The sequence below is a fragment of the Volvox carteri genome, assembly GCF_000143455.1.
Source record: "Volvox carteri f. nagariensis unplaced genomic scaffold VOLCAscaffold_41, whole genome shotgun sequence".
Taxonomy (NCBI): domain Eukaryota; kingdom Viridiplantae; phylum Chlorophyta; class Chlorophyceae; order Chlamydomonadales; family Volvocaceae; genus Volvox; species Volvox carteri.
Genome location: NW_003307584.1, coordinates 688,999 through 711,096, shown reverse-complemented (window position 1 = coordinate 711,096; position 22,098 = coordinate 688,999). Strand labels below are relative to the sequence as shown.

Below are 22,098 nucleotides of genomic sequence, written 5' to 3'. Positions count from 1 at the left end.
TTCCTTCATGGGCACCTTGGGCTACCTGTCCATGCTCGCAAACTACAACTCCCCGGTGAATAGGTGGGACTGGGGACTGGGATTGGGGGGGCTGGGAGGGGGGCTGGGAAGTTGGCACATCAGGGGGCTTATGGGTTCAGGACTCGGGACTTGTAGTAAAGCACCAGAGTCCCCTCCTTAACCCACCCTCCTCCTCCTCCTCCTCCTTCTCCTCCTCCCCGTTCCCCCTCTTCCTCCTCTTCCTCTTTCTCCTCTTCACCCTCGTCTTCACCCTCCTCTTCCTCTTCACCCTCCTCTTCACCCTCTTCACCCTCCTCCTACTTTTCACCCTCCTCTTCACCACCCTCTTCCTCTTCACCACCCTCCTCCTGTTCACCCTTGACCTCCACCTCCTCCTCTTCACCCTCTCCTTCACCCTCCCCTCCCCTCCCCGTGCAGGTACTACCGAGTGCAGGTGGTTATTTCCGCCTCCTTCATGGCCCTGCAGGACCTGCTGGTGATGCTGCAGCTGACCAGCTTGCTGGCTCAGTGGCGCTACCTGAGCCCGCGGTGGCCCTACCTGCCGCTGTCGGTGTTCCAGCTGGGCAACCTGGGGGCGGCGAATGTCATGCAGGTTGGGGGGGATGAGTGTGTGGGGACGACGAGGAGGAGGAGGCGGGAGGGGGGCCCGATTGCCGTGCAGATGGGGGTTGGGGGGATGTGGGAGGGGGATGGGGGGATGTGGGGGGGGGACGGGGCGGGGACCCGGCGAATGCCGTGCATGGGTGGGGTAGGGGGGATCTGTGGAGAGGAAAGGAGGGAAATGAGACTGGGCGGCCCGAGTGTAGTGCAGGAGGTGCAGGGAAACGTATGACGTCCCGGACTGTGCAATCGGGATTGCAAATTGCATGGGAATAATGTTGATGTAAGCTGCGCCGAATTCCGAAGCCTCACCGGCCTTGGCTGTGCTGTGAAGCAATGGGGGAGATGGGGCCCCTAGGGGGCTTAGGGGCTGACTATTGCACCGCGGCATTGGGGTCTCGTGTGAATTTAACGAATTGAAGGCTCGAAAGCGTTATGATGAAGAGGGAGAAAAGGCGAGGATCGGGGTTTGTGTGTTCTTGAACGACCGGGCAGCCGGCCGACCCCGTTCTCGACCAATCACGCTTGCATGGCTCTTGACTTTATCATGGCTCAAGCGGTGTGCCGCGTGGCGCTGTACTGTCCGATCTCCGCCAGGACCGGGCCGGCACGCTGCAGAATCAAGGCCGTAATCCCGGTCCCCTTTCTCGTCCGTGCCTACAGGCAGTCATTTTCGGCAAGCGCCACGATCAGCACGACCGTGCCATGTACAAGGCCTACGTGGCGGCGAAAGCTGCCCGTGCAGAGACGGCGGCAGCGACGGAATCGCAGGCGCTCATAGCTCGCAGCGGTGGCGGTGGAGGCGGCCGTACGGCTGCGGGCGGCTCCACCCTGTCTTCTTCCTCCAGCGCCGCTGAGGAGAAGGTGGCGATTGCTGAGCTGGTCGACGGCGATGGCAGCGCCTGGCGGCAGCGAAAGGCGAGGTACGGCAATGCTGGTGGCGGCGGCGGCGCCGCCGCCGCTGGCGGCGGGGATTATTTCGTGGACGTCAGGCGCCATAGGGAGCGATCTGCATCGCAGCACGAGGCAAAGCCAACACGTCAATTGGGGGAACAACTTGACAGCCCGAACCAGCAGCAGGAGGAGGAGAAAAACACGGAAGTACGGCAGCGGCGGCGGCGGCGGCAGCAGCAGCCGCAACCGAGGGCCGCACGCGAAGAGAGTGAAAGCTCGGGGCGGAAGGGACGCCGACGGCTCATGCAGCAGGGCGGCTTCGGTGACAAAGACGACGATGGCAACGGCGTTGCGGGTGGCAGTGGCGGTGGGCGTGCTGTCGTACTGGTGACGGCGGCGGCGGCGGCAGCAGCTTCGCAGCCCGACTCTGAGCCCACGTCACCTCCGTCAGGCCGCGGCTATCGGCGGCGGGGCAACCGCCAGCGGCACGTAACTGAGGAAGATGACTTAAGCTGGCATCACGGAAACACAGCCACTGGTGCAGCGGCGGCGGCGCCGCCGGCGGACGAAGAAGCGCCTGTACGGCCCCGCCGGCGACTGTTTGGGGCTGAGCAGCAGGGTCCGGGACCGTTGGCGGAGGCGGTTGAGGATAGCGGGACAGAGTCATCATCGTCGAATGGCGGCGCCGTCGCTAGGCCGCTGGCGTGGCGCCGCCGCGGCGGAGGCGGTGCCCGCAGTGACGATGGCGCCATTAAGCCTAAGCGGCAAGCGAATGGCAATGATGACGTCCGTCGCGGAGGCGGCGGTGCGCCGCGGCGGCTGCTGGTGTCTAACCTGGAACTAAGTGCCGTCACTGCGGCGGCAGCAGCGGCTGCATCGGGAGGAGAAAGCGGCGGCGACGGTGGGCGCGGCGGCCGGCGGTTGTACCGCGGCGAAGCTGCCGCCACCGGTGTGGACGAACACCATAACATGCCGTACCACAAGCGACCGTACAATGGGCCACGTTTGGCCGCCGCGGCGGAGGCGGCCACAAGGACAGGGCAGGATGGGCCAACGACAATACCCGCAACGGATGGGGTGGTAGCAGCAGCCGGCGGAGGCGGCGGGGACGCCGCCGCCACCTTCGGCACCAGCAGCCGCTCGGCGCCCTTTCCCCAGCCTGTCAAGGCCTCCGTTGCTCCTTCCCCCTCTGCGGGTCTGCCCTCGGCAAGCGACTTCGGGGGCAGCGATAGCAAGGCCGTCACTGCTGCCGTCGTCACGCCGCATAGACCAGCCGGGGCCCCCGTCGTCGCTCGCGCCGAGACGTTACGGCTGGCGGACGTGCAGGCGCGCCTCCGTGATGCTGCAGCGGCGGCGGCGGCGTCATTCGGCCGCGACAGCGACGCAATGGACAGCGATCGCGGCGGCCGCAGCGGCGGCGGCGGCGGTAGTTGCAACAGCAGCGATGCGGAGGGCGGCGGCGGCGGTGCCGGCGGCGCCGCCAGCGGGTTCCATGGCGCGATGATAATCGTTGCTCGTCCATTCCGGCAGCTTCAGCGCGGACTGAGGGAGAGTTCGGACTTCAGGTAGGCATCTTTGGCGGTTAGGTTCGTTTCGGGACAGTCAACGGCCAACGGCCGGATACGGCACAGCACATAGAACACACGCACGTTTCTGACATTGTATTGCTGCTGGGGGGCATCCTCACCCTTACTACGCTCCTCCGCCGCCGCCGCCTCCTCACCCCTGCCGCCTCCCGCATTGGGGCCGCGCCGAAACCTTGCCTCCGGTACTCTGGTTGGGTCGCTCCGAAACCTTGCCTCCGGTACTCTGGTTGGGTCGCTCCGAAACTAGGTACCCCGCCTGGCTGCTAGCAGCTCTCCTGGTGTCCGCGTACATGGTGATCTTCCACTACGGCAAGGCGCTGGCCTGGTCTCACAACCTGGCGGAGTGCCTGCTGGAGCCCGCGTCCTGCGTAACTAACGCCGTGGGAAAGTGAGTTGCGTTTTTCCCCCTGTGTTTTTCCTGGTCTGTGGTCGAGTAGGCGACGGGAAACATGGCGTATTTGCTTTTCTGTTTATGGGGATTTGGCGATGGGGGAAAACAATGTGGGAGTGGTCGGGAAGCGAAAGCGCCATTTCGGGAGGGTGGGTGTTGTCTTTCTGTATGTCTCTCGCTGTGGGTGGGTGGGTGGGGAGGCAACGTAGCGCGCCCGGGCGCTGCAAGCCGCCTCATCAGTTCCGTCTCGGATACCCTGCGCCCCGCACACGCCTGGGGCGCACTCGCGATGGAAACGGGGGGTGGGGGGGTAGCCGGTGCTGTTGGGAAAAGGCGATGTGGAGAGGTGAGAGGAGAGGAGGTGAGAGGAGAGAGATTTGAAAAAAGCCGATGGCCTGTGAAAAAAATCTCACAAAGGGCCACAGCTGGCTGGGCTTTCCAAAAGTGTCACGGAAAAGGGGAACCAATTTTCTTCAGGCGTCGAAATACACATGGAGTATTATATTTATTATCGTGTTATTTTCACTGTGTTGCGATGGATAATTAAATGAAGACCGACAGCATTGTGGACGGCGTCGTTTTTTTTTGACGATGAGTTTACTATTGACGGTGTCGTGTACGGCAACATCGCGTCGTGTACGGCGGCGACTGCGCAGGTACATCAAGTTCCTGACTCGCTTGCTGAGCACCTCCCAGCAGCAGCAGCTGCGTGACGCCCTGACCTCGATACTCTCCCGGCAAGATGACCTGATGGCCGCATTTGCCGGGATGCTGGGGGTGAGCTCTTCTGGGAGCAATGGCACTCTGAGTGCCTCGCCGCTGCTGGTGCTGGACAAGCAGGACCTGTTGGCGCAGGTACGTAGGTGGCCTGATGAAGTGAGACGAGGCGAGACGTAGGGATTGGAGGGGGAAGGGTGGGAGGGCGGGGGGCCGGGGAGGCGGGAGGGGGGAGGGGGAAGGGCGGGTACGCGGGAGAGCGGGGGGAAGGGAGAGGGGGAGGGCGGCAGGGCGGGAGGAAGGGAGGGAGGGAGGGAGGAGGGAAGGGAGGGAGGGAGGAGGGAAGGGAGGGAGGGAGGAGGGAAGGGAGGGAGGGAGGGAGGAGGGAAGGGAGGGAGGGAGGAGGGAAGGGAGGGAGGGAGGAGGGAAGGGAGGGAGGGAGGAGGGAAGGGAGGGAGGGAGGGAGGAGGGAAGGGAGGGAGGGAGGGAGGAGGGAAGGGAGGGAGGGAGGAGGGAAGGGAGGGAGGGAGGAGGGAAGGGAGTCACATGCAAAAGTGAAAGCACCAAACAGTCGCGATCTCCGAAGCCAGGAGGACGTGGAAGAGGGCTTGAGGGCAACCGGGTCGCTTTTGTCATCGCATGGAAATCGGCGTGGCTTGTGCGATACGCGCACACGCGAGTGTGTCACTATTCACATGTATCTGCACACGTCTCGGCCCTGCTCCAGCCCCAGAAGTTCTTCGTCCTCTCCCCTCCTCCTTCGCTCCCCTCCTGTCTATTGCTGGAGTAGATGTCAATCTCTGTTATCAGCTTCACTCGTCTGTGGTTTGTCTTCCCCTCCCCCCCCCCTACTCTCCCCTCCTCGTCAGGCCAATTCCAATGGCAATCTGGACGCGGCCCGTGCTCTGGTGTCTGCGGCCGTTAGCGGGTCTCTGGCGGGGCTGGCTGACCCGGACATGGCCGCGGAGCTTACAGCCAGGATTACTGCGAGTGAGTGAGTGGAGGAGGTGGAGAGGTGGCGGGAGGGGGAGGAGGGAGGGGGGAAGCAGGGGGAAAGGGAGAGGAAAGAGTTACAAGCTACAAGTCCCGCACAAATGCGGGGCCCCATTCATTAATCGACAGTTGGCTGCGGGGGAGGAGGAGGTCTGAGGAAATTTCAGGGCTTGATAGTATCTTCCCCTCAGCATTCAACTGCTAACCTCCAACCACCAACTGTCGATTGTCGTGCAAACAGATGTAACCGCAGCTGTTGCCGCCAACCTGAACTCCACTTTGGGTCGGCTGGTGGACTCGGCCAACGACCGCCTGGCGACCGCCGCGGAGGGACCGCAAATCGCAGTGTATCGCAGAATCAACGAAACGGTCAACGTTTTGTACGGCACACTGAATACGACAACACGGTACATCTCACGGGCGTTGGACGTGCAAGGAGAGGTGGGTGTCTCTTTCTGTGTTTGTGTATATATGCGTGTGTGTGTGTGTTTTTATGTCTGCTCTGTCTCTGTGTGTGTGGTAAGTGATCCACCCGATCCAGCGGCTGTGGGCGAGTTTGGAAAAAGGGGGTAAGATGGCGTTTAGTGAGCCGGGAAGTTATTTTTTTCTGCATTGTTGCATTCTTGCATTCACATGACTCCCTTACCCTCCGCTGATGTGCCCCTTCTTCGCCCCCCTTTCCTCGTCCCAAGTGTCTGTCTGCAAGTAAACTCCATTTCCAAGCCCAACCCCCAATCCGTCCCGCACCTGGTTGTTCCCTTGCCTCACCCTTGATCCGCCCCTTCCTTTCACCCCTCACGGCCCTCACCACTAACACATCAACACCAACATCAACACCAACATCATCTCCAACGCCAACATCAACACCAACATCAACATCAACACCAACATCAACACCAACATCAACACCAACATCAACACCAACATCAACACCAACATCAATACCAACATCAACACCAACATCAACACCAACATCACCAACACCATCACCTCCAACACCAACATCACCAACACCAACATCACCTCCAACACCAACATCACCAACACCAACATCAACTCCAACACCAACATCACCAACACCAACACCAACATCACCTCCAACATCAACAAGCGACATTCCAGATCCGGGTCTGGCAGGCCGGTCTCACTGACCGATTCCGGTGGACCTCCGTACTGGGGTTCACTCTGGGCCTGCTGCTGGGGCTGTCTACGTTGCTGCAGGTAGGTGGGGAGATGTAGATGAGGGGAAGGGAGGGGGTTGCACGATGCAAAAAGTACGACGAGTAGGGCCTAACTACCCGTGTTCTAAAGTAGGGCGGGCCGGGAATGAGGCGAGGCGGGTGGGGGAAGCGCAAGCAGGGAGAGGATGGAGGGGGCGGGTAAAGGTTTTTCGGCATGCGTGTCTGTATGTTTGTGTGTTACAACGTATGGCTGTATGGCTGTATGTACGTCTATATATAATTGTATGAAACAGGGGCCAAGGTCTGGCCCGTCCCCCGGGGGCCACTAGCAGGGCCGTCCCGATTTTATCTTCCCAGTTGTGTTTTGGGGTTGATACCGAAGTACGCAAAATGATCAAGAAGATGAAATCTCTCTATTTGCACAGCCTCTTATCTGCATAGGCCTTTACAACAGCAACCACCTGTACAGCACAGCCTCCGTGTATTCCGCTCCTTGCTATGAACTTATAGTCCAGCCGGCGCGGTATGACGTCGATCATGCGGTATGTATGACGTCGATCACGACGTCACAGCCCACCTGCTCCTGTTGGACCTCGCCTTTACTACCGCTGGCTTTTGCAGACCGCGGCGTCCTTCCGTCGGGCCATTCGCCGCGGCCGCCGCATGCGCTTGGCTCGCCGCCTCTTCAAGTCCATGATCGCCAAGGAAACGAGGACAACGGCTTCTGCCGCTGCTGTTGCCTCGTCATCGGGAGCTGCAGCAACAGCAACAGGAGGAGGAAGGGGAAGGGGAAAAGGTGGTGATGAACGGGCCACTGCCAAGGCCGCAGCAGCAGCGGCAGCGGCGGCCGCGGCGGCGGGTCGTGATGCCCTGCTGGCGGCTGGCGGCGGTGTTGGTGTTGGTGGCGGTGGTGGCAGCGGCGGAAACGAGGACACTCTGTTGGTGACTCGGGCTCGCGAGGCCCAGATTTCCATGGTGGTGTTCTTTTTTGGAGTGCTCATGTCCACTGCCGTCATCCAGCTGTACATGGTGAGCGAGGGGAAGAGGGGGAAGAGTGAGGAAGTTTTCGGGGAGATCTTTTGGGGAAGAGAAAGATCTTCGACTTTGTTGCGTTGTGTGGAGAGTTGTTTTTGTTTTATTAAGGAGTGGATTTGAGGATAAGAGGCGGATGAGGGCTTAGGGCGCAATTACTCCGGCAACCACAATCGGCCACTTCCATGCCTTCTCGCTTCGCCTCCCCTCGCCTTGCTGCCGCCAGAATCCCTTTCCGTTCCTCCTTCCTACCAGCCCTGTTTTGTCTCCTCTTTTTCGCCCTTTGCGCACTTTTCATCCCGCGTGTGCGCGCAGGTTGGCGTGTTGCTGAGTGTGTTTCTTGCCGTACTGACCCACCCCTGGACCTGGCACTTCCTGATGCCCAAGATCTGGTTGTACTTGGTGGCAATCGCGGCGGTCATTGTGCTGAATAAGGTAAAAAGGGAAGAAAGGGAAAAAGGGAACGGAAAAGGGACGGAAAAGGGAAGAAAGGGAAAAAAAGGGATGGTAAGGAAAAGAAAAAACGTTTGTCAAGACGAGGGCGTTCAAAGTGAATCAGGGCTTCAAAAACACGACACGTCGAAACGCGTGTCATCAAACGTTTCAGTCAGTACAATAAACATTTTCACATCTTGACTTTGAAGATGTTACAAACTTCCCAACTGGTTCCCTCGTCCCTCCATTTTTGCATGCAAAACTCTTTAAGTAAAAAGAATCCACCCAAATCCTCCGATATCCCTCTCTCCACTCCGCCTACCAGTACGTCCTTATCGGCTACGTGGGCAACACCTTTCTCTCCAACGGTGACCACATCTACCGTCCGGCAGCCTGGCTCGCCTTCAGCTTCATCATGTCCATCACCAACCTGGTCATCGGGCTGCTGCTGGCGTTGTACCGAATCCTGCTGCTGCTGCTCACCACGGTACTGGCGCTGGGGAAGCTGGAGGTGAGGCGGGCGGTGTCTTAATTTAGGGACCTGGGTGTGTGTGTGGCTTGGGGGTTGGGGGTTGGGGGGAGTAAGAAGGTTCGAGTCATCCTAAACCCTAAAAGTCATTTCTAAATATTATTTTGGGGTTTAGGTAGTGGTTAGCTCGGGGTTGAGAGGCGCTTTGGGACTAGGGGAGGAGCAAGAGAGGATATTTAGTGAAAGGGCTTAAGTTGATGATATGTTGCTCAGTTTTATGAGGGGCGTCTGCGCTGCGCATGTATGGTTCGTTCCTGTAGGCGGTGTCCGTGTGCCCAACATACCGTTTTGGAAGTCAATAAACTTAGGGTTTTTGCACCGTTTTGTAGCTGATAGGGGACGGTTGGTTGTACATCGTGTGTACATCGGTTGTACATCGTCGTCCCGCGCTTTCCCCTCTTCCTTCTCTATATACTATTTAAATGAAGTTGCATGTAACTCCGACCCACCTCTTCCCCAACTCCGACCCACCTCTTTCCGTCTCCCCCGCACAGGTCACGATCTTCACATTCTTCGCCTGGCTGGATCTGCCCCACACCAGTTTCCTAGCGGGACTTCACCTGCATGTGAGTATGTATGTGTGTGTATGTCTGACAGACCTGGGGATGGCGCTGCGTGTGTGTATGTGTGTGTCTGTGCTTGTTGTGTGTGTACATGATGATTGTGTTTATGTGTTCATGTGTGTATGTGTGTGTGTGTGTGTGTCTGTGTTCTAATGATTTGAGCCGCGGACAGGAGATGCCGAGAGTGGCACACGTGATCGTGTGTGTATTACCCTCCCTCCCTCCCTCTCTACCTCCCTTCCTCCCTTTCCCCCGTAGGAGGCCATCTCCAACTTCCACGACCCCATCTACCTGCCCGGGCCCAGGGGGCGGGCACACCGCCGCTGGAGGAAGCTTCGAGACATCGTGAGTTAGTCTGTACGGGTACACTAACTTATTATAACTAACAAACTAACAATGCCAGCCACAATTCGCGTCGGTCGAGTAGTATTGTGCGAAGCCTGGCATTTGGGGTGGGTTGGGTCGGTGTCTGGTCGAGACCTCTTCAGTTATGGGTTTCTGATACTTTTGCTGCCTGTCTGCATACTGCCAACGTCTCTCTTTTTCTCTCCCTCTTCCACTCTCCCTCCGTTTCTGCACAGCTGTGTACCCACACACGCGAATGGCACCAACCACCTGGCGGCTTCCAGTCGCCGCCCACTACCACCCACGCGCCCAGTCCATTGCGCTCACACTGTTGCTCCGCCACCCTCATACTCACACTCCTACACCCATATTCCTACACCCGTGCTCATACAGCACCTCCCTGTCCGCCGCCACACTACCTACTTTTGACACGTATCCAAATATCCAACAACAACAACGACAGGTCCGCCGTCTGACCCCGGAGGAGCTCCGTCTCGTGGCCACATTGGGTCGACCCCGGGAGGTCCAGGACTGCCTGGACCATGTGGTGGTGGACATGAGGGCGGCTAGGCAGAGGGCGGAGGAGGCGGAGGCCACTAGGAGGAGGAACACTTACACCAACAAGAACAAGAACACCAATACCGCCACCACCACCAGCATCAAGGCGGGGAAAGGAGGGGCAGAAGGAGCTGGGGCTGGAAGTAGCAGCCGCCGCCGCCGCCGCCAGGATGGCAGCGGCAGCGGCGCCGGCGGCGGCGGCGGGCTTAGCCGCTTCGCTGGGGAGGGCGTCGTGGAGCGCGACTACCATCGCCATCCCCAGCAGCACCGGCGGAAGGAGGCGGGGAAGTTGCAGCTTGGTAGCGGCACGGCATCGGCGTCGGAAGGCGGTGGCGGTGGCGGCCGGCGCAGCAGCAGTAGCAGCGACAGCGAGCAGGCGGCGATACCTTATCGTCATAGCCGCCGTGGTGGTGGTGGTGCTGCTGCTGCTGGTGCTGCTGCTGCTGGTGCTGCTGCTGCTGGCGGTGGTGGTGGTGGTGGCGGTGGTGAAGTGAGTACTAGGGGTAAGGCGGAGGCGCGGGGCCGTTTGTACGGCAGAATAACCCCCCGTGTCAGGGTCTTGGATCGGGAGGAGGAGGAGGAGGAAGGGGGGGAGAAGAACTCTGGTGTGGATAGTGTAGCGCGACGGCGATAACGACGACAACGTCGACAACGACGGCAACATGGCTCCCTGTCCCGTCCCCGGCGTCGAGCGTGATTCGGTTCTGCGCTCCTCTTTCTGCGGTTTACTCCACAGTCCTGCGCTGCGTGGTGGAGTGAAGGGAAGTGAAGTGAGGTGGAGCCAGTGTGGGAGCGCCCGCTGCACCGCGTGATCGAGAGCTCAGGAAGCGGGAGTGCGTGCGTTCTTGTAGGTGTGTGTGTGATCATGTGTTGGTGATGTGGACTGATGAGACTGAATTGAGCTCCAAGAAGGACGGACGTGGGTGCTGAGGATGGATGACACATGCATTGTGCGTATGTGTACTATGAGTGTGTGTATGTGTACGTGTGTATTACGAGCGTGTGCATGTGTATGTATGTGTGTGGGTGTGGGTGTATGTATGTGTGTGGCATTACTGGGGTACGTGAGCGTTACGGTGCTTGTCCAGGGCCGAACACGCCCCTGAGTCGCCAACTTTTCGTCCTCCTGTACGGCAGGGCCGATCGAACGAAACGGCCTAAACGGCCTAAATAAATAAATTAATGAACGAACAAATGAACGAAAGCTTAAAACTGGATGAGTGGGTGTGTAGGGAGAATGTGGTCGACGGATGACCAAAGCATTATCACAGCGATGGTGGTGCGTGTGGGGTGGTGGGGGATATACGAGGTGAATGTTAGCGGTGAATGAGTGGACGTGAGCTGTTGTGGATCTTGAGAATGTGTGTATGTACGTATGTATGTATCTATGTCGCATGGCGGAGGCGCATCAAAGAGGGTCCTAGAACAAACCGTGTAAGGCCGGGACGACGAGCCGAAGGGCTATAGGGACCTGTGACAGGCTTCCGACAGCAAAAAACAAAGTGAATCGAGTGGATGAGAAATGGACGAATGCGATCGCGACATGTTGTGTGACAACGGCACATCTGAAATTTGCTGTTTTACAATATTTTGGTTATAGGCCAAATGGCTTGTGAGGAAGGGATAGGGCGGCGGGAGGGTGCTCGCTGCCTTGGTTTCGTGCGTTTTGCGGCAGATGTTAACTTTATTCTTGCCTTCTAATTCTCTTCCTGTGGTGGATTTGATATGATTGATAAACTGATAAACCAACAGCGGAATGAGGATCAGCGCCCGAAGCCGGAGTAGTTAGTTACATATCTTGATGCCGTTACCGTTACCGTAGGTCGTTAGGTGGAGCATTTCAATCGGCGGACATGGATTTTGTGAAGTATGTATGTGCGTCTGTGCAGATGTATACATACATATGTTCTCTGCGCTTTATACTGAGAGTATAACGGGCGTGTTCTGGGTGTGTGTTGTCCGGAACCTGATGACCCCCCCCCCTGTCTCTTTCTATTCCGAGGTTCCTGGCGACTGCTCCAGGCCATTGCATCCGCTTTGCTCTGCATCTCGCGGCAGACTGGAAAAAACAAAATAAAACTAGCCATGAAGGCAGAGTGTCCGACGCAAGCACAGCGATCATGGGAATAAACTCCCTCCCGGTCGCACCCGGCCTCTCAACTCATGTGGTGAATGCATCATCACCAATACATGGTGGTCATATGACCTCAACCTAACGTGCCCGCAACTAGCAGTGGTGGTTTATGGTCTCCGTACTACAGTACTTGCTTCCCGTATTTGTTTCGATTCAAAAAATGCCACGACACGTGCTGCGGACTGACTGACGCCAAGAGATCATCGGTATCGAGATTAGTTTAAAACTGAGAAATGGCGACCAGGGATACGTCTTCCGGATGAGCCTCGAAAACATTTCCCTTCCTCTCCTCTCATTACTGTCTCTGCACTCCTTCCCCGAACCATCTGTTAGCCCTATTGCCCTATTCCCCAGACTCGCCACACATGTGGCATACACACGCACACAAGCATGTAATTACATTACATACATACATACATACATCAACGGCGCATCAACTAAGTTGATGCGCCGTTGATCCGCTAGATTTGGTTGGATGCTGGTGGTGAGTTGCCGAACCCAACGAATACATTCTGAAGTCGGATGGGGTGACGGATTAGGGTGCCCCTCTAGCAGGGGAGAGCAGGGACTGCCCCGGGAAAGGGGGCCGCTGGCGAAGTTAACCACCCTGTAACAACATACATACACACGCACGCACGCCGCCGCCTGCAACAATGTCACTACCTGTTCACCTCATCATGCATTTAAAACTTGCGAGTTGACGAATGGTGACGACAAACCGCCGGACGGACGGAGAAGCCATTATACGCCCTCCCCCTCATACTATTCTGTCCGCATACAACATGTGGATGCAACCACGCACGCATACATCTTCTGAGGCCTCAACCCTCTCACGTACGACGTTTCTAAGGTTCCTAATGATGCATGCACACTTCCATGTACGCGGGGTCCAATGTTCGTGTTGAAAGGGGAAGTTGTTATCGCGTTACGTCTGTCTGTCTGTCTGTCTGTCTCTGTCCGCCCGTCCCGTCTTAGATATATAAATCCACCCTCAGGCCGAGGCGACTCAGCGAAAAAAAATTGGAAATGCATGATGCTCTATGGAGATAAAGGAAATTGACGAAGGGGAAATTTCATCCACCCTTCCACGGAAGTGAGGTCGGGTGAATAATGCATGTTGGTCCTTTATTACCAGGAACCGGGGCGCTGCTAGGCGAACCCCCCAGCAGCATTGTGCCATAGGGCGGCAGTAGCCGCTGGTGGGAGAGGCAACGTGTGACAAACTTTTAGCTTGCTTGTTTTAGCTATGATGGCGATGACGATGCTGATGTGTACGAACCTTACCTCAGAAAGATGTGCGCATTGATGCATGTGTAGCTAATGCGAGGGACGAAAAATGCATAGCTCGCACTTCCTATATATAGGCACATACAACCCAAATATCTACATGAAGACAACGACAACAAGGATATGCAACAATAATATACGTCAAGGATGATAAGGGTAACAATGGGATGGCACAATTCCCCCAAAAAGGTCGGGCAAAGGCCCAGTGCCAACACACCTACTTACTATTGGCGCACCAGAAGCATCACATCACATCACATCACATCACATCACATCACATCACATCACATCACATCACATCACATCACATCACATCACATCACATCACATCACATCATATCATGTAATAGCGCAAAACAATGTGGGAAGTTATATTGCTAAAGCATCGAAACGCACGGGGATGTCCAGCATGGGGACGGCACACGCACATGTTTGGGAACAAGTCCCACAGAGCGCATACGACGATATATTTAGTACCACGACATGCATGCATGATTGGTACTTGCAATACATTGCAGGGCCGTCCGTGTTCCCGTTTGTGGCGAGGTGGCCTACAAGCAGTAGTAGCCTCCGGTGATATCTCCAGGTAGAGGGATGTGCACCGAGTTGTTAACTGTTGGGGGAAGGACATCGCTCAACTACGGGAGGGGGGAGGCGTCCTCTCTCGATCCCCACACGCACAGCTCACTTATGGTTGCTTCGGGCAGCCTTCAGCCCCCTACTGAGAGCCCCCCAGGGTCCCCCTCATTATGGCTCCAAGAGTGGTTCCCTAGGTCTGAGGGTTGGAGAGTGACTCAGCTCAAGGTTGTGACGACACACACTCACAAACAGAAAAAACACAACAAAGACCGCTAGAGAGAGAGACTTCAAATATTCAAATACGTTCCTGATGATATTCAAGCATCAGCATCCATGAGGACGAATGGCTGCACTTGAAGCCAGGAAGAGGGTTACTACTGTCATTCATTACTGCTACTGTTACTGCTGTTACCAGTATCGCTGCCGCCTCTGCGGCAAATCATGCACAGTATTGCGAAGCCGCCCCTACACATGTAACAAAGGCCACATACGAATTTCTAGCTCGCATGTGCCCCTCTCCAGCGACCTCATCAGCTGCAGACGCCGCCGCCCCTGATGTCGTACTCAGGTCCAAGGGCCGTGTACACAGCCGGTCGTGACGGGAACCACTGGCACTGCTGGAACCGCGCCGGTGGCGGTTGGTGTGTCGTACGGAGCGGTTTCATCCGGGACTACAATGGCAGCTCCAACGCAGCTATTCCCGTACTAGCATCCACGCGAAATATCTTTAGGGGGGTTATGAATTCAAATTCAAACAAAGGGGTGGTAACAACCTGGCTCAGTTTATGGTGTATTGATTAGGTCACACTCACATGCATGACAGAATCATAAAAACGCACAAATGGTATATTTTCCCAATGCAGCTCAGCATTTGTAGATATACCTATTTTAGGCTGACACCCATAACACAAGCTAATGGTTTCATGAATTTGGGTTCTTATGGATCCGGATGAGGCAACATTCTGCCCAGCTAGAAAAGCGCACGCTTTCCAGCACAAAGTACCTGTACGGCCGGTGACTGCATCAGAGCCGCCGCCGCCGCTGCCGCTGCCGGCGCCGCCGCCGGCGCCCCCCGGATATTCGACACTGAGGTGGCCATCAGAGAGTCCGCCGCAGCCGCCGACAGCCGCTGACTCGTACGTCGTGGCATGCTGGGGGCCCCAGGCCCCCATTGGCCCTCAGTACCCAGCGGCACGAGATTTGAAAAGCTCCTGCCGCTGCATACCACCCGCGGCTGAACACCATCCGCAGCTGTGGGCAGCGCTGTCGTGTCGCTGGCCGTGGCGGCGGCGGCGGCGGCAGCGACCGACGCCGCTGCCGCCGCACCGCGGTTCGCATCGACTGTGATGCCGTCACACAGTAATCCTAATGCATCATGTCTGATGCCTCCCATCAGCACCGATGCTTGCGAAGGTCCGATGACGTTGACAACGACGTCGCCGTTGCTTGCAGCGTCGGCGTCAGAGGAATTATTATGTATTGGCGCCGCCTGAGCAGCAGCGGCAGCGGCAGTGGCGGCCGCGGTGCCGCTGCCTGTCGTACATGAGGTTACGACGTCACCTCGGGTCGCCATCATCAAAGGGCGGTCAAGGCCGTCGGCGCCGTCATGGGGAGGCGTCGGCAGCAGCTTTCGTGCACCGACGCTGACGGCAGCAGTGCTAGTTACGGCAATGGCTGTGGCGGCGGCGGCGACGGCATCAGGCGGTGGGCTGACAGCCACAGATGGCGGTGTTGTCTGCTGCACGATCCGGCCTGGTTTTGTTGTCGAGGCGCCCTTCGGCGGCGGTGCTGTTGGAAGAGTACGAATTTCCAAAAGCTCTACTGGTTCGCTGATACCCTTCATGGAGATCAACACGCATGTAATTGGGGGTAGGCGTTTTGTTATTAACCGATTACAATTACAAACGCGCGAAACAATCAATTAATCAACCCCTAGGGGTGACGTTTCACAGTCAGAGTCACTAGCCTCCTTGACTCTTAACACAAGCCAGCCTACCTTGAGGGCGGCCCAGCCCAGACTTAGCGCGGCCAGGCCAAGAGCGGCGGGGCCCCCTTCTGCCGAGTCGCTCGCCGCTTGCCAGGCCGCACTGGAGCAGAGGACCTACGGCAGGGCGAGCAGCAGAACGTTTTTTTTGCAAATCGTAAAAATAACAAAGGAACGGAAAACTTGATGAAGGACCAAAAGGCGAAATGAAACGCTGGCTTCTTATTTTTTTGAGAAGGTTGTGCTGGTACTTGGACGGTGTGTTAAGTAGTGACTTAGTCGTTAGGTCATGTCATACTGGATTGCGCTATTTGTTGCGGTCACAACATCTTATGGCTAGTATTCGTCGTGTTATAATATTTAGTTACCCTTACCCTTTTTGTTCCCATTGTCCTAATCTCTTTATCATAAGTAAAACTACCTACATTTTAGATGGAATGGAGAACCCACAACTGTCCATGCATCTAATGACCTTGATCTATTTGACCTTGCCACCTATTTATTCCACATCCCAATTTAGGCCATAGCGACATCAACTCAAACGTTTTATACCCTACCTGTCCCGATGCACCCTTTGCATTGATTCGTGCAGCTCGATTCATTACCCGGCCACGATATGCAATGCGTCCTGTAGCTCTATTGAGTGCGGCCCGTGCAGGCCCGTAGTCAATTCCCACCTGTAGGTGAAGAAAGGAAAAAACAAAAGCAGCGACAGGAAAAATTGTTATACCGCTTTGAATGCACAAAGGGGAATTTTACCCTTGGGCTAAACTTAATGTCTTGCACCGCACCCCTGCCTGTACGATTGCCGTACCTTGACCCTTAGACCACGAAATAGCACCCCTCGTACAATGGTCCCCTCCACCTGTGGTGTCGCAATAGTCACCTGCGGAAAGTAGCAGTAGCGGTAGCAGCAGTAGCACTGTTAGCACAGGGGTGCAGCCGTACAGGAGAGACATTACTACAGCCATGCGCCGTGGCTGCTGCAGCCGCAGCAATACTAGTCAAGGCCTTCATCTGTGCATTAGCTCTACATCGTATCATATGTATTGACGGTGTGTGCCGTACTGAGCTATACACCACACCAGGCCACGCCACACAACAAGCAAGTAGCATCTCAGAGCCCGCCACACCACACAAGCACATCCAGCCTTAACCACATCCCAGCGCCCGGCCGCACACCCTTCAAGCTCAAGCTGCGTGCGTTACCGCGCAGTACGGCATCAGCACCCCTCAGACGGGTGTGTGAGGACATGCTGCATACGATATGCTAACGCTAGGATTTAATCTTCACTGATGTGGGGTAGTCGAAGCGCACAGAAATTTGAATTAATGTGCTTTTATATCCTCTCTTGATTGAGAGTCAGTCATTCACTCTCTTCATCCTTTCTTTGTTTTGTGTTGACTGTTTTGTGTTGCCAAGACTGCTAGTTAGCAGGTCGATGTTTGGGTCTTTGGCTATCACTTAGAAACCTCTTCATCGCTACACGAACTTCTCATGCCGTAATACACACTCGCTCCGTTCGGGAATAAATATGCATAACGCCAGGTGGTGACTATCAGTCAGTCAATAAAACCAACCATCAATCAAACCCCGCTGCTGCTACTGCTGCTGCTGCTGTTGCTGGCTGCCGCATGGGCCCCACAACTCCCCTCCACCCCACCCCTTCTCCACATCACCCCACACCCACGACTTACCTCCTCACACAGGTCATGTTCTAGGAGCTCTTGGGGCCAGTCCGCCACCAACAACCCCACTTGCAGGGCCGCGCAGGTGGACAGGGCATCAGCGGCACTTGCAAACGTCGCCAGGAGCAGCCCGCCCGTACACTCAACCTGATTCATCCGGATATGGGTTGTGTGTGGATAGCGGACCGTGGGATCTAACAGTGACATTAAATTACATTTTATATAAGAAGTCTCAGGTGTTGAAGGAAGAATGGAAGAATGTAAGAACTGACCTGGCGCAAACATATAACCGAAGGGGAAATAAACAGACAAACAAACAAATGGGACTGAAGACCACTATTGCTATGACAGCAGACAGAGTGTGAGAGGCTGTGTGGGTCAAAAACACCGCCAGCCGACCGAAAATGAAAAAAACAAAGCTCACCAGGTACATGCCGCGTGTCGCCGTTGTCGCCGCCGTGGCCAAAAATACTTGAAGGAAAACCTCCAGCGCCCGCCTGGTGATTTCTGGGTCCCAGGCCTGCAACGCGGCTGCACCCACCACCGACACGAACGCAACCGCGACGCGACCCACGGGCGCCTCCAGGGCGCCGGCGGATATCGTGCGACTGCAAAAACACAGCATCGCATGTACGACACAATGTTGCATATCTGCCCCCAAATATAGAGCAATGTAGTAATGTGCTGTTGCTGTTCAGAGTCGAGTCCTTCGTCGGTAGGTAAGTCTGTTGTCTTTGGGGGTCGATCTGATGATGTTTGATGACTTAGGATCAAGCATGGTTCAGTGCGAGTTGAAGCTGTCCTGCACCGATGGTGATGTGTCATCTATTTCATCTATTGCTTTTTCCAAGCACACGAACAGCCCCAAAACGGGCACACAATCCCACAGGTACAAAGGCACACAAGAGAGAGAGAGTGTGTGTGTGTATGTATGTGTGTGCTTTACACCGCGGCAGTGCCAAATTGACATCCCATCATTACACCTCTCCTCATTCATCGTTCATCCGAACAGCTCGAAGAACAGACCGCCAGAAAGACACCGTCACGGTGTTTGATGCGATGATGCCAAGCGGCAGAACTCACATGACTTTGAGGGGAGGATGCAGTGGCAGGCGGCACAGCAGTTGTCGGGGCAGTGCCTGGTAGAGCTGTTGCGTGCCAGGCAGCTTACTTCCAACCACATGCTCCCCAGCGTGTATGAGCTGCGATTTAGAGTAGGTAGAAATGGGCAGGGATGGAGAAAGCGGCAGCGGCTGTGGAGCAGCGGGATGGGTGAGAAATCAAAGCAATTAAAATATTCATGTAAATAAATCACGCAAGACGCTTTAGAGGCTTAAATCAACGGCTTAAGAGGCCGGGATGCAGCAGATAAAGAAGCGCGGAAGCGCGGGAAACCCCCAGCTAGCTAGATAGGATCGCACCTATGCGGAAGAAGGCAAGAGTGCAGCTGTTTCATCTAAGTGGGCGTGGTGGCGAAGTGCGGAATGGGTTTAGGTGGATGTGACGGATTATTTTGGTATGTGGTAGGTTTCTGCCGCTCCCATACCTACCACAGTTTCCCGTAGCCGTTTGCTTTGCTGAGCATCACGCACTCTCGCAAAGGTAGAGTCGCTGAGCAACACCTGCGATTGGTTGAACATACGGATTTGAGCGAGCGTGGATTCGAACCGCGAATCGGCAACAAATTGCGGCTGCAGGCTCTGTGTCAACATTATGACCCATTCTCTGATGTGTATGGATAGTGGGGTAACATAGAGAATATATTAAGATTCCCAAAGTACATGAGCACGCACGCACGCATGCCACTCCATACCTCCAGTGCCCCCCGCCCCGCGAACAACACACAAACACACAAACACACAAACACACACGGTGTACGCGCTAATCCCAAGACGATACTCGGAGGGTTGATACACACACGAAATGCGCCCCGGTTATCGTCCCCTCTAGTTCCCCTTTAGGGGGGACTAGATGTAAACGCCCGTCCGTCAGCACTCTTTCCAATGGGTGACCTGAGATCATCTTTTTCATAAACTGTCGCCCCAGGAGTCCCACGTGCTAGCAGCAACTTGCTGGCCGCCAGCCGCAGCTCTAAGCCCCCCCGCCTAACCTGGCCGCCAGCCGCAGCGCCCTGCACTGCCCGTGCTATGGCCATTCCACCACCCGCGTAATGATAGCGCGCCTCGGCCTGCGGAGGTTGAGATATTGAGATAGAGACAGAGTGACAGACAGAGCGACAGATAGAGCGACAGACAGAGCGACAGACAGATCAACATGCAGAGCGTGGATGAAGGCAAAGTACAACGAGGCCATGATCGCGCAGTGTGCAGCAACTCTGCCAAACCCCCAGGCGTCACGATAAATTGACGCGTAAAAAAACGATAGTAGCTGTACGGATATGCAGTTCGTACCTGATTGTACATCACATCACCGGCGTCCGGCACACCCGAATGGATGCCCATCCGTACTCGTAGGCCCCGAAACACCAGGTAATGTCGTACAGCGGGCTGCCGACAGACCGGACCCACCCCGATGACGTCATCACAAAGGCTAATGGGTTGCGGCGGCGGCGGCGGCGGCGGCTTCGTTGACGGCGTCGTTGGTGGCGGCTGTAGCTGAAGCTCGAGCAGCGGCGACGGCTGTAGCAGTAGCTGACTTCCTTGGGTATCTCCAAAACTAATATTGCTGCTGTACGACGGAAGACTGACGTTAGGGGCAATAAGCTTTGAAGGCACCAGGTCCCCGCCACTGTACGGCAACACGCCGCCGCCGGCAGCAGCGGCGGCGGCTGTGGCAGGAACGGAGGCGACAGCGTTACTTTCTGGTAGCAGTAGCTGTGCGGCTGCCGGCAGGGCCGGTGCCAAAGCTGCCGCTGCTGCTGCTACTGCTGGCGCCGCCGCCGTCACCTTTATCTTCGGCGCAACCTCACCACCGCCTGCCGCCCAGGAAGTGGCCGCAGCTACCTTCTCGAAATGATCCGGATCCTTTCTGCAGTCATCGATAGCCGCCGCCGCCGCCACCGCCCCGGCGCTACTGTCCGCGCCGTAATGTACTGCACCGTACCGTGTTTGGTTGGCAGTGATACAAGCGGCGGCGGCGACAGGGGTACAAGATGCTGCCTCTTGCGGGTCATACGCGAGCCAGACCGATCGGATATGATCAATTAGTAGTCGACCGGAATCGAACCCGGGACCTGAAGCGCCGCAGCCGGCTCCGCCTGCACCTGCAGCGGCGGCAGCCGCGATGGCGGCGGCACCAAGGCTTCCAGCGGCACCGGAGGCGGCGCCGCCTCCAAACCACAGCTTACCGTGGCGCCGCTCCTGCTGCGGCGACAAGGACGACGGCAAGGCGACCCATCCATGCAGGCTATACGATACGATAGACAGTGCCTAAAGGGGCCTTACCAAATTTGCTTATGCTTAAAGGGGCTCTGCACCAATCACCTGTCACCTAAAGGGGAACCCCTAAAGGGTTCTCTACGCCTTTCACCGCTCCACTTGGAAGGGGCTGCAACTAGGAACGGCGCTAGGCTGTCATCGTAGCAATCCAGGTAATGAAAGGCACTCTCACAACTGCTTACCGTCACAGAAGAGGGGGTTGACAGCTGATGATGATGATGGTGATGATGATGGAGTTGTGGATGTTGTCGGCGAGTCCGCGGGGCCCAGGTGGAGATGGCGCTGGCGGGTGATGGTGGGGAGGGGCCGGGGGGAGAGGTATGGTCAAGGGAGGGAGGGAGGGAGGGAAGCGGAGGGACAACGCAGGTCAGAGGATGACGGAACCGACCAGAATGAAGCGGAAGCGCCAAGGTAAATCAAGAGGTAGTGCACGTGGTGCACGTGGCGCACGTTCACGTGCACATACACACAAACACACACACATACACAAACAGACACACACAAACATACGTTCCCACGGCTTATTTCACACGCACACGTCACTTGTGCATGCTGAGCACATTATGAGCCTAATTAGGCCATTGGCCGCTTCCATGGCAGCGTGGACGGCATTCCCGTATTCTCGCCTGGCTCGCGTTGCTTATTCCAGATGCCGTAAAGCCATTCATTACGGTTTTATTACTGTGACCGAGCTAATAAGAACCAGAGATGTTTTAATCAGTTTTTGCTGGAGGGCTCGACGCGAATTTTAATTATTCAAATTCAAAACCTACTTGGACAGCCTGCCCAGGAAGCCGCCGCCGCCGCCACCTGTTACGTCGTCCCGCAATTGCGACGAGCCGCGTGACAGAAAGCCCCCCTGTGCCGCGTTCCGTTGCAAGTGCAAAAAAAAGAGAGAAAAGAAGGTGAAATGAAATAAGCGTTGAAACAGCTGTATAAATGTTTGAATCCGGGTTGGGAGGGGGGAGGAGAAAAGGGTACAGACATAGAGAAGTTTGGGGGGCGAAGGGGGAAAAGGACCCGAGAGGGGCCTAGTTAGGCAAGTCTGGAGAGCGTGAGGTATTTTGGTGAAGGACAAAGATATTCGAATGGTTTTACGGCATATGCCGAAAAAAAAATTGGGAAACCCGAGTCGCGACCGTACAAAGGCGTCCGTACAAAGCTCATGTGTCCGTACAACAT

The 22,098-nt window shown here is 56.2% G+C and overlaps 1 protein-coding gene across 1 annotated transcript in view; it reads right to left on the bottom strand.

Annotated features, from left to right (window-relative positions):
- Positions 1-14,375: 14,375 nt before the first annotated feature.
- The window catches only part of VOLCADRAFT_95074 (uncharacterized protein), a gene marked incomplete at both ends in the record, with an annotated part of 17,419 nt that continues 9,696 nt past the window's right edge, over positions 14,376-22,098 (bottom strand). The window contains 14 exons of the mRNA XM_002954184.1: positions 14,376-14,462; positions 14,849-15,682; positions 15,842-15,946; positions 16,387-16,506; positions 16,644-16,751; positions 17,528-17,665; positions 17,943-18,126; positions 18,602-18,771; positions 19,069-19,140; positions 19,629-19,706; positions 19,930-20,025; positions 20,227-20,306; positions 20,448-20,741; positions 21,099-21,198. Coding sequence (XP_002954230.1) covers positions 14,376-14,462; positions 14,849-15,682; positions 15,842-15,946; positions 16,387-16,506; positions 16,644-16,751; positions 17,528-17,665; positions 17,943-18,126; positions 18,602-18,771; positions 19,069-19,140; positions 19,629-19,706; positions 19,930-20,025; positions 20,227-20,306; positions 20,448-20,741; positions 21,099-21,198 — 2,466 coding nt within the window. The remainder of the gene's footprint in view (positions 14,463-14,848; positions 15,683-15,841; positions 15,947-16,386; positions 16,507-16,643; positions 16,752-17,527; positions 17,666-17,942; positions 18,127-18,601; positions 18,772-19,068; positions 19,141-19,628; positions 19,707-19,929; positions 20,026-20,226; positions 20,307-20,447; positions 20,742-21,098; positions 21,199-22,098) is intronic.